The following is a 12,232-nucleotide window of genomic DNA, read 5'->3' as shown; positions in this document are numbered from 1 at the left end:
GGGTGAGGACACGGGGATGTGCGGGAGGTCCCCGGCACTCGCCGCTCGCACCAGCCCGCGCGGCCCCGACGGCCGCCGGCACGGATGGAGGACAACAACTTCTTCTCTGAGCTTCTTTTTCTTTTGTCCCGTAGGAAATACATACGACAGATCAATTATAGTTGACGGAGAAGAAGCGTCGCTCGTGGTGTTTGATATATGGGAGCAGGTACTTACAGCTTTAAGATGTTTTTTCTTCCTGGCTTAGTCTTTGGTTCTCTTAAAAAAGGTAGAGATGGAACAATTATGCCTATTTCTTGGATCAGATAAGTGACATTAAAAATTAGAATTCATACTGCCTTTTGTTCTCTCCTGCAATTAATTTCTTGTAGCTAGGCAGGCAATTTAAAAACCTGAACAGAGCTGGAGTGAGAATCCCTTGGTGCTTTGAATAATCAGCAGCTTACATGAGCAGCCCAGGGAATTACTGTAAAATTAGAGATTCACAATCTGATCTTATTTCTGGAAATGAGAATTTTCTTTTGTAGTGTATTTTGAATAACACAATCTTTAAAACTATTGGGAGATTGACTTACTTTTACTGGCTATAATTAAGATAAGAAAAATATCTTTAAGGTGCTTGCTATAATTTAAATCATTAATTGGTGTTGAATAGGTTTTTCATCACAATAAACCTGTTTCTTGTCTGTTATTTCAGGATGACAGCCAATGGCTTCAGAACCACTGTATGAAAATGGGAGATGCCTATATTATTGTGTATTCAGTGACAGACAAAGTTAGTTTTGAAAAGGCCTCTGAGCTGAGAATCCAGCTGAGAAGAGCAAGGCAAACAGAAGACATTCCTATTATCCTTGTGGGCAACAAAAGCGACCTGGTCAGGTCCCGGGAAGTCTCAGTCGATGGTAAGAGACACTATTAATTTACACAGTAGTGTCTAAAGTAGTAGCAAAGGCTGTGGGGGATCATGGCCAATCGATACAGTCTGGTTTTGATGTAGAAAAGTGTATGATTCGAGGCACACTGGAGAAATCAAGCCATCTGCTTCATGCTGGAGGACTTAATACCAGAGAAAACAGTGGAGATGGTGTGGGGGGGAAGGTGTGTGGCTGCACAGAGCTCTGAACTGCAGTATGAGAGAAAAATTGCATCAGAGCTGCAGCTTGAGCACACTGCTTTGTGTAGGACCCGTTTTTGGTCAGTATTAATTGCAAAGGTTTAATTGTGTGCTATGTGTGTGGCAGCACTTGCTAGTCTCATGATGCCTAAGCTATACTTTCTAAGCGACAGGAGTGCCATGGCACAGAACCCAGGCAGCCCTGGGAAAGGCTGAGCCCATACAGCCTTTACAACCCTTGATTCTTGAAGTGATTCCATCACATCTGAGTGGAGCTGGTGGGACCAGGCTGACACAACTCAAAGCCGTTTTGTATATGTTCTCCAGTTGTGACCAGTGAGACTTTTCTCAGCTAGTTCCAGCTAGCATTTCCATAGCTAGGGCACAGGAACCACTGCCAGCACCACAGTACTAATTCCACTTACTTAAACATTTTCTGAGTTTTTTTTCTCTGGATTTTTGTTTTGTTCTGTGTTGGGTTTCTTTGGTTGTGTTTTCCACTGGAAAGAATACTCTGAAATATTGGTGCCTTGACGATGCTGATCCATCTCTTGCTGTCTGGTTTTGCCATGCTCCCTGTGTTAAACGCCTGCTTTAATCGAATTGACTGGAGTTCATCAGGAGGTTATCACTTTTTTCAGTCTAGTGGCAGTGGTTGACTTGTCCTAGTTGTGACATCTGTGCTTTCCTGAGGTTTACAGCTTTGCCATTATTTACCACAGCTGGCTGTGGAAATTTTCACTGCAGCAATGACCCAGGGTTACATGCTTATGGAATGTTGAGCATCTTGCAGTTCGATGCAGACCTAGTCAGACCCAGTGGTGTACAGCTTTGTGACCTCTAGTGATGTGTTCAATGACTTGACCTTGCTGCCTGTATCGGCTTCATTTGCAGCTGGTGTGGAAAACTCTTCACTTGTAACAGCAAGGCAGAGGTGCAAAATTACTCAACTGCTAGAATAAAACCCATTTCTTTCTGTACCTGTTTCTTAGCAAACAACAACCATGTATTCAAGTGCCTCTCCTCCGTCAGCTTTAGCTCTTAAACAACACTGGGGCAGTCTGCCTAGAGGCCTGTTGTTGCCTTACATTCAGTACCATTGCTCATGAGATTCCTGACCATATCACACCAAAACAAGACTAAGGGGGCAAAACCATGAAAGCAAATTTGGGCTTTCCTGCTATGTAGTAAAGCTCTTTCATGGCATTGAGCCGATTTTTGCTTTGTTTTTCTGCCAGTATATATGAAGAGAAAATGTCCATCTCTACTCATCTCCCTTTTTCTCTTTCCGTGCAGAGGGACGAGCCTGTGCTGTTGTGTTTGACTGCAAATTCATCGAGACCTCAGCTGCTCTTCATCACAATGTCAAGGACCTGTTTGAAGGCATCGTTCGGCAGATTAGACTTCGCAAAGACAGCAAAGAAGACAATGCTCGGAGGATGGCCAACACAAAGAGGAGAGAAAGCATAGGCAAAAAGGCAAAGCGGTTCCTGGGGAGAATTGTGGCAAAGAACAATAAGAAGATGGCTTTCAAAGCAAAATCAAAGTCTTGCCATGACCTGTCTGTGCTATAGAAGCTTTCAGCAGGGCCAGATGTTGCACACGGGCGATGAACAAGCATTTGACTGTTATGAGAAGTGTATAGATGCTCCTCGTGGTGATAACAAGAATGACTTATCAATTGAGACTCTCATTAATGCCTTAAGGTGCTCAAGCAAGTCTGGAAGTTACACTACAATGTCTGCTTCACTGATAAATGGTTTCAGTTTCAATGTGTGCAAGCAAATGAACTGACTTGAAATATGTGGCTTGACATGCCCACATTTTCACTGTGTACATATGTGCTATATCCTCTTGTCCTGTGGATACCAGAGATGCAAAGATAACAAAGGATGATAAGTATCACCATAGACTTGTCTCGTTTGCAGAGCAAAACTTAAACTCGTACGCAGGCTCGTACACTCTTTTTAGTATAAAGCAAGCAATGATAAATCTTTTTAAACTTCAGTGTAGGGAGGGGGGAGTAGAACCATGTTAGAAGGGGAGAAAACAAATTATATATATATTTAAATACAGAACAGATATCATTTTATGAAGTTAATTTGCACTTCCATCAACTGTTATTCAATTAATTGGTTACTTGTTTACATGCAGATTTTATAATAAAGTATTATTTCCTGTTATAATAAACTGTGTTTTTCTCATAGTATGGATAAAGCATGAGAGAGCAGTATTTTTATACTGGGCTTTTTTCACTGTACAAAATGTTATACACAAACTATGCAGATCTACATGGGCTAAAGTTCTGGAACAAGATGAATTGGGAAAATCCTGTGTCCTTATTTTTTTTTAATAGACAGCTTCTTTAAGAATTCAACCCTGCTGTTATCAACACTCTGCTTCAACAGCTCCTGTTGATAAGGGGGGCCCTGACCCTTTTTTTAGTGTTCATCTTCAACCTGGCTCTCATCAGCTCTGGCAGGAGCAGGGCTCTCCAATGCCTTTAGTTAGATTGATGTCTTGTGTTTATAGAAATAAATTGAACCCTGTAATTCTTGAAGTCCTCTCCTGGCTTGAAGGTCTTGTGTTACAGCCAATAAGCAAATGCAGGAGGTTGGTTTTTTTTTTCTTTCTGGGAGCTATATAATTGTCTAATCTGCTCAGAATCCTGTAGATACCTTCCAGTGGTTCCAAGCAGTTCAAAGGGTGTTTGGAGCAGTTGTAGGCTTCATTTGTGTATAGCAGCCTCCAGTGCTGTTAAAGTTTTCATGTTAATTTAGTGTGTTATAATCAGTGTGTTTCCATGATTTTTCCCTATTTGCTATTATTGAAGCCAAAAAAACAGTCATGTCCCAGTGGAAAAACTTGGGCTTACAGCATTTGCTTTATAAATTCCTCTTCATAGGATACATTCTCTTAGAGGTAATCTGATCCATAAGATCAGTTCTCAAAACCAGTAAAACATACACTCTTCCATCCCTCTCACCTGTCCCTGTCCAAGTCCAGTTGGTTAGAGAGATAGTTCTGGCTGCCTCAGGGCCCAGTTTGTCCATGATTTCACAGGAGCTGACCTTTCCCATAGAGCAGGAAGACTCATCTGCTCTTACACCTTGCATTGGGCTTTCTGAAGCTCGGACTAACAACTCTCCAGCAAGTCAGCCCAGTTGGGCTCTAACTGGGGAACAGTTAGTACCGTAGGAAATCACACCTGGCAGGGAATGCAACAGTTAGTGTTTCCTGTTGTGCTCCTTGTGGACCTAACTGGCTACATGCACAGTTTAGTGTATGATGCTGGTAACAGGTCACAGGAAGAGAGGTGTTTACTTTGTGCCCTGAGTGGTCTACAGTGACTAATTCTGTTCTGCTGTGGAAACTCACATTTACCTGAGGACACCTTTTAATTGGATTTGGCTGTTTTTCACTGGCTTTGCTTCCTGGCAAGCTGTTCTCTATTATGGAACATCTAACCACTCTCAGAGCATGGCACCAGGTGTTTATGTACATGGAAGCTTTTAACTGTCAACACCAAAGCAATTGCTGTAATCCTGAAAACTCTACAGCAAGAGTGTTCCAATTCATGTGTATAAATTTGGCACATTCCTATTCGCCTACATACTAAGGTTAATGGCAAAACTACATGGTGTTCCCTGCTTGCAAACCCCTGACCTTTGGTTGTCCTGTGCTCTCACAATGACCAGGGAAGGACTGACATGTCTGATTGACCTGTGAGATAAATTCTGTCCATAATAAATGGAAGGAATGGGATGCAAACCTAGACTTTCACAAAGTGAAAATGATGTGTTGCTCTCAATGCTGCAACATCACTGCAGCTGCACAGCCTCTTCAAGGTCATGGTTACCAGCTGTGATTTTTGCACACTGACATACAAATCAGATGTTTTACTATTCATGAACTCAAAGGTTACTTTGAGGCAATTCTTAAGTCTAAGATATTTCTGAGGGACTCTAGCACATCCTTAGAGGTTCATTTTGACCGTAGAAAATAATTTGTATTTTGAAAGTATTGGACATACAGAACACAGAGAGACAATAAACTGCGAATCACTCAAGAAACTTGGGCTAATCTAGAATGTTTTCTATCAGTTAACATTGTACAATACTTACTCAAATCCTCATTATACTATTTTTCATTCCTTAATTTGTGCAGGTATTAGCATAATTCAGCCATGGATCTTGAGAAGGGGAAGGGCTTGTTGTTACTGCAGCTCTGACCATAACCTGCTCTAGACCAAGATCATAGTCTATGCTATAGAAATATTATCATGAGTACTATTTTGCAGCCATTTTAAAGCTTCTGGAAGGTATTCTACCCAGAAAAAAATGAATCTATTGCATGTCATTTAGTAGAATTTCCAAGCAGACTTTTTACAATGTACATGTGCAACACCAGCTAGAAGTAACAGACACCTCACTGACAAATGCCTCTAAAAATCAACCTTCTCGAAAAGGTTATCTGTATTCTCAAGCATGTGAAAGTCATCTACAGGTTTTTGTAATCTGAGATATTTTATTGGTGGTTACTCAGATTCTTGTCATTAATTGGGTGAATCTGTCATATGAAAACTAGTGAGCTCCAGACAGCAATATTCTCTCTAGTTATTAACAAGTAGAGGAGTACAAGGGGTAACAGTGTTGTGAGTTTTCCTATTTTTTGCCAATGTACATCAGTTTTAATTTGGAGATACAGTTCACACAGTCATTTAATCTTTACTGCTTTCACTGCGTCTGCCAGCTGAAGTTCCTACTACTGCTAATTGTGGTGGTGGATTTTGTGTTGGCACAAATCCATTTGGAACAGCTACTTATTAACAGCTACAGTGGAAGGACATTGCCTTTGATAAGTGACACATATGCTAGGTAAACAAATCAAAGCCTCCTGTGCTTGCTAAACTAGCTTCTGTATGTTCTTCACTCTAGAAAAACGTGAGGAAAATCATTCCTCCATCTGCCAAACTCAAGAAGCATGAAGTCACGTTACATGAATATAGACAAAATGTTATCTGCTGGGGGAAGACTTAGCATCACCAAAAATGAAGTTTTACTCAGATGCGTTTTCTCAAAATAGGTCTAGAAAAAGCAGGGCATGATCTGCACAGTAACATTGCATAACATCACTGGTCTCTACTGAAAAGGAAAGTGTAGTGCGTTGACAGTGATTAGGAATGCAGTGTATGATCAAAGATTGAAAAGATATAGTCTAAAAAAAGTGAGTTAATACTTATATTATGCTGAAATTTGCTTTAGTACTTTTAACTTTATTCAAAGGCAATATACAGGTTTAATTCAAGTACATCACAGAGACCTCAGTGAATCTGCAGTTGCAATCAAAGGTGATGCCTGTGCATTCCAGGAGGTTCCTTTAACTTGTAATTTACCACATGACCTCTAGCACTGTAATGGACAACTTGGTTCCCTCTTTGCATAAAGGAACATCTGAACTCCAGTACTACTAAAGCTATTAATCTCTAAAAAAAGAAATAGCAAATGACGTCCACTGTCCTTGTGCTCTGTCATGGATACTGAACAGAGAAGTAAAGGATGAAAAGAGAGAACAAATTCCAATTGCATATCTGCAAATAGCATTTCTGGAACCCACTGGTCAGAATTCAGGAGGGAACAACATTGTTCAGCTAAAAGTGTCCTAAGGATTCTAGCAGTAGAAGAAGGTAGGGAGCAGGCTAAGAAATTTACTTCAACATCTAGCTCTTCCCCAACAAAACAGTATCAGTTATGTACCACAGCAATGTTCTGGCCACTGGGTGAAATGGCAGTGCATGTCCTAAAGACTTTCCTCTCTCTTGCTCTCTATTCCCTTTCCTTTTTTTCCTATTTATAAATGTGCTGTCTGAATGAATCATTGGAAACAAATTAGGAGCCTCCAGATCTTTTTTCCTAACAATTCCCATATTTATCACAGGAAATTAAGAAAACATTAATCTGAACTACAATCTAGCGCTCAGAGATAAATAGAATATGTTTGAAAATATTAATTTTCTCACCCTCCTCAAAAAAGCTTCTCTATGTTCTGAAATGGGGATCGGAGAAAGGAAAGGATTTGGAGCACATCAGAACAGTCCAATCAGACCCAAGACAATCTCCTCAGTGTGTTCCTGGCAGTAAGTCCCACTTCCATCAGGCTCATTGCACTAGCATAAATAATCATGGCACTGTTGAGCTTGCAGGCCCACTGAAGGCTGTGACCCTTACTTTGGGAATGACAATTTGCAGTTCAGCAGATGCCTTGGCAGAGGAACAGCAATTTTTGTCATGTCTAAATTGGATTATCATAATGCATTGTGCTTAACAAAGAGCTTTCAGGAGCTCCAGGTACTAGGAAAAACAGCACTGCTAATTAAGCTGGCTAGGTCAAAAGGAGCACATCACTTCTGGGTTCAGGTCTGGGTTCCCACATCTTTTTAGGTGAAGAGATGTTCTTAGGGAGGCTGTAAATAGCCTAAATGTCAAAAATGCTTCACTATGTTGCATGTTTCTTGGCTGGCTATGAAGCTTGTTGAACACACTATGAAGTCAGCAGCATTGCCTGATTTTGGAGTGCTCAATGAGAGTATCTTATTGCAGGTACGCAGACCACAACAGTTTAGTGCACTTGGCACTGCAATGGGAAGTGCAAGAGATCCTGCCCTACGCAGATCGAGGATGCCTAAGTGAACTCAAACTCACAGTGAGTGTTCAAACAATGCCAACTAGCATCAGCTGCACTTCCTTTGCCTGCACTGACGTTCAGGGAGGAGTGTTCCCCACGCGCCTTCAATGCGAAGAGTAGTGTAACTCTCTTTGGGCATCAGGTGCCAAGCAACTTTCTCACAGGTTTGCCAGCTCTGGGTATCTCAGTCGTAGGGTGTCTTTGTCACACGCTTTTCATGTCAACTTCAATGTTATCATTGCAGTGCATGGTTACACCTTGTCACCCTTGCAGCAGGGGCTCAGCGTCGCGGTGGGAACGGGCAAGTGGCACTCCTCTGCTGCTGCATGACTTGCTGAAACTCATCAGCTGTCAACAGCTGTAACATGACCCTGCTCCCCCAGCTCACTGCTTTACATAATATTGTCTAGATAAAAATGTCAGATTTTGCTGCACACAACTCTCTGATTAAGACAGCATAGCAAATTAAATTACTCTCTCCTTGAATGTCAGGGGTATGGTTGCCTTTGTAAGGCAAAGGAATGGAAGATTTTTGCTAATCTGTGCCTGATAGAATCAAATGAAAAACTTATGCAATCCAATAGCTACCTCTTGTTTTCGCCCCATAGTCATTGTTTCAATGGAAACATTGCTGGCTATAGAATATAGCTGTGGATGCTCCTCTGTCCTCTACCTATTCACAGAGTCCTTGGATCTCTATCCTTCCTGCCCAGACCCACATGGAAAATCTTCTTGGAAGTCTGACATATGAAATCTCAGGGAAAATGTATTAGGTGAAAGACATGAGCAATAGAAAAGTTTTCATGATCTTGAAAAGCGCTAATAAAACCATGTTATTCCACCAAGTAACGCTCTGTGCAGGGTTTGCAACCCACAGTCTACAGCACTTTGGTAGCCCATTAAAATTCTGTGCTAAAGGAAACACTGAGCTCATTAGACTTTGTCAATAATATGTATTTTCTGTGTTTATCTTTAAACTCTGCAGCAGATCTAAAGTCTGTAATAACTGCACAGAATTGGGCAAAACAGAAACAAGAGCAGGATGTTTTCAATCTACCTTTTTGTCATTATCAATAATAACCTTTCAGCTGTGCAAGCAAAGACACTCAGTTCACATGTATGATAAATAGACAATGAATGCATCTGCATGTGGCCATTACCTGCAGATGTGTTTTTCTCCCTTTATCTCTTATGTAGTAGTTCAAAAGATAGTACTAAAAATCTAAGTTATAGCACAGAAGTAAATCAGCACAAAAGTAAAGCAGCAGACAGCACCAAGTGATCAAATTATACCTCTGCACTGTTATGTTTCCAGGATCCTGGAGAGCTGGGGTACCCATGCATTCTGCACAGAATTCATTCAAATGCTCAGCTAGACAAGTATCAGAGCAAAACTCCAGAATGGCTAAGTCCTGAAGCACAAAGACTTAGGCTTCAAATATACCCCACTGTACCTTCTACCATCCCACAGATTTTGTTAGCAGAATGCCCAGCTCTTTCTAGACACAGCATGTTATATTCTAAAACCATATTCAAACCCCAAAAAGTGTTAGGAGCTTTTTAAAGAACATTTTATACTCAGCCTTCAGAAAATGAGCTGTAAATTAAATGATTAGTTAAATCCTGCAGATTCTGGCTTGGGTAGCAGTTGATTCATTTTTAATTACAAGGTAAAAAATTAACTAACAAGTGGTTATTATGTCAGCCCCAAAGCAACGTTCTGCCCCTCAAGGGTAAGATGGATTAAAGAGCATTCCATTTTAACCAGAGAAATTGTGGATTGGTTGACTTTCTCCCTCTTTTTTTTTCTGGCTTAACAGTGACCCCTTCAAAACTGCCCCTGCTCTCACCTGTGCCCAACACTGCCCCAGGTGTGGAGGTCTCCAGGCTCTGAAGTGAGCCTGCAATTGGATGTTTGTCCTGCTTTCCTGCTTTTACATTTCTTTTTGAATGACTGTGCAAAAGTATCTGCTAATACAGTATTCATTTGAGGAGTCTGATGTAGAGCAGATGTCAAGCCCAGAGAACAAACCACAGACAAATTTTGACAGGACTTTGGATGTTGTGAATATTGCAAAGGCAAATTAGCATTTTGGGCGGTCACTTCAGGTCTTTCTTGGCTGGACAAAGACTTTTTATACTCTTTAATTAATGTCAGTATTTTCTAGGCTTGTTTTTAAGAATTTTTCAAATATTCAGGCACTGTACACCTTCAGGTTTCTACTGTATGGGGTATGTTTGGTGGCAACAATAAAGTTATTTCTATAAAGTCACATTGGTTTTACATTGAGTTTTCTAGGATTTTTTTACTTTGGGTATTACAGTCAGACTGACTCTGTGTTGGCACCCACAGGAGTCACATAAAAGAGCGAAAAGAAAAGCACGGCAATGAAATCTGTATGCAACTTAATACTTCCATTCAGGGAAGAGCTGGAGTGTTAATGAAGCAAACCATCCCTGACTTCCCTGCTGAAACTGCAGCCAGGGGATGGAGTGGATAAACAGGCCAGAGAAGACCTGCAGCTCCAGATGAGTGTGCACTTTTGGGTCACCCCCTGCTGCCAGCTGTTCCCTTCCCAAACTCTGCAGCCCAGTGCAGGGGTTCTCGGGCTCAAGCAGAAAAAGGAAGGGCCATCAGAAGAGGAATATCATCACTTGTGCTAACTTCTTGTCTCTGAGCTGCTTCAAGAAGAAGCTGGAGCACAAGGATTGCTGATTTCAACAAGCAGCTGTGCCTGAAGAAGACCAAGTGGAAAGTTTCTAAGCTGCTCAAGCAGGAGTTTGCTCTTCCATGCAATGGTGGGAAAATTTCTGCATCTCAAAGCATCACTTCCACCCTACCTCCTCTTCCCTCCCCTGCCCCAAAAAGCTATTTTTATGTCACTGTTTGTAAAGTTTCTATCCCAACAGCAGGACAGAGGTTTAATTAAAACTCCACCTGGTATGAACATAATCCAGGAAAATCCATCCATTTCAGGAAGTAAATCCTAGATGAGGTTGGTTAACCAAAGCCATGCAGTTTAGGCTGTTTTCTGTACTCTTCCTTGAATTATACTGTATTCTGTGAGAAAAGCTGCCAAAACCATTCAAATCTCTAAAACATTTTATGTGACATTGAAAATGCTTATTAAGGTCACTTGGTGAAAAAAGGAGGGAAAAAAGCATTTTAATATCTGTGTTTCACTTATCCTTTGAAATTTCCACAAGAATGAACAGTAAAAAAACCACCCCAGATGAAATTCCCAATACTCCTCACCTCAATCCCTGTCTGTCTGGCAGGGAAGGCACAGCACCTCCCCTGCTGAATGTGCATGCAGCTTTATAGATCCTTATTCAACAGAGTACTATTTATGCAAATGTTGTTAGGATCACAGGACAAATCCTGCTCTTTTCTGGCGAGTCAGCAGGTTTAGGCCCTGCTTTTGGAAGCACTAACACAGGCCTCATGTCAGCAGGGTACACTGCTCATGTGAAATGGAATGAATATTCCAAAGGCTGTTGGTTCCAATTGCGTTCTTGCTATACTATGGGAAAAACAAAAATAGAATTTGGCATTGTGAGAGTGTCTACATCACCTCATGAAAATGTATGGAATATTTGCAGGATCAGGACTATGTTCTGAAAGCAAAATAATTGCAGGTCAATGTCTGTGAGACACAATCACACCGTGGCAAAAATGAGAGTGAGCAAAGATAGTTCTCCAAACTAATCAAACCCAAAGCCAAACGATTCCTCCAGTGATGAGGAACATCACTGAGCTTAAGGGTGAATGTGACACATTTTCACTTGTCTTTCATAATTCAGACTCACTCTGATACAGCTGAACAAGTGCTCCTTGGAAAATGGATGGATTTGGACCCAGTTTCTTTGGACCCAATTTCATCTTTGCTTGATGAAATACCTCCACTTCCCTAATGCAAACAGAGAATACTTTGGGGGCTTGTCCTGAGGCAGGGATTAAGAAAAAAACTGAACGCCTCCAAGAATTGAGTGGTAGGAAAATGATTTCCTGCCAAGCCCATCTGGCAAATACATGTTAAATGACACCCCTGACGAAGCCACTAAGTTTTCCCTTAGACCTGACCATAGCCAAGAACTGTATTTCCTCTGTCAGTAAAAATGCAGTACCTTGAAAAAGCACAAAAAGGAAAAATAGTTCTATTTGAACAGTATTTTTTACAAATTGGTAAACTATGCACAGAAAGAATCTGAAACCTGTACCTCGTGCTATGTGTTTTGCACAAGAATGTTTTGACAGATGGATGCATTCAGACAGAGAAATTAAGAAAATGAACCCAGTAAAGGTTTCCTGATTATTTTTGTTTCCACATCTAGAATATTTGAATGACTAAATGCAGAACTATGTTTCTATGTCTGGGAGGCAATTAACAACAGCAAAATTGGACAAGTCTTTCATTTTATTTGATTAAAACC

General features: G+C 40.9%; 1 protein-coding gene across 1 annotated transcript; it reads left to right on the top strand.

The window, feature by feature from the left end:
* Positions 1-134: 134 nt before the first annotated feature.
* Positions 135-3,304, top strand: RRAD (Ras-related associated with diabetes; the record flags this gene model as incomplete). Its single annotated transcript, XM_009072983.1, has 3 exons — positions 135-208; positions 698-902; positions 2,411-3,304. Coding segments are annotated over 3 exons (557 nt in total), but the record flags the coding sequence as incomplete, so codon positions are not given.
* Positions 3,305-12,232: the final 8,928 nt, after the last annotated feature.

The sequence above is a fragment of the Acanthisitta chloris genome, unplaced genomic scaffold (genome assembly GCF_000695815.1).
Source record: "Acanthisitta chloris isolate BGI_N310 unplaced genomic scaffold, ASM69581v1 scaffold17820, whole genome shotgun sequence".
NCBI lineage: Eukaryota > Metazoa > Chordata > Aves > Passeriformes > Acanthisittidae > Acanthisitta > Acanthisitta chloris.
Note: the sequence above shows the minus strand (reverse complement) of the source record. Positions and strands in the feature narration are given on the sequence as shown.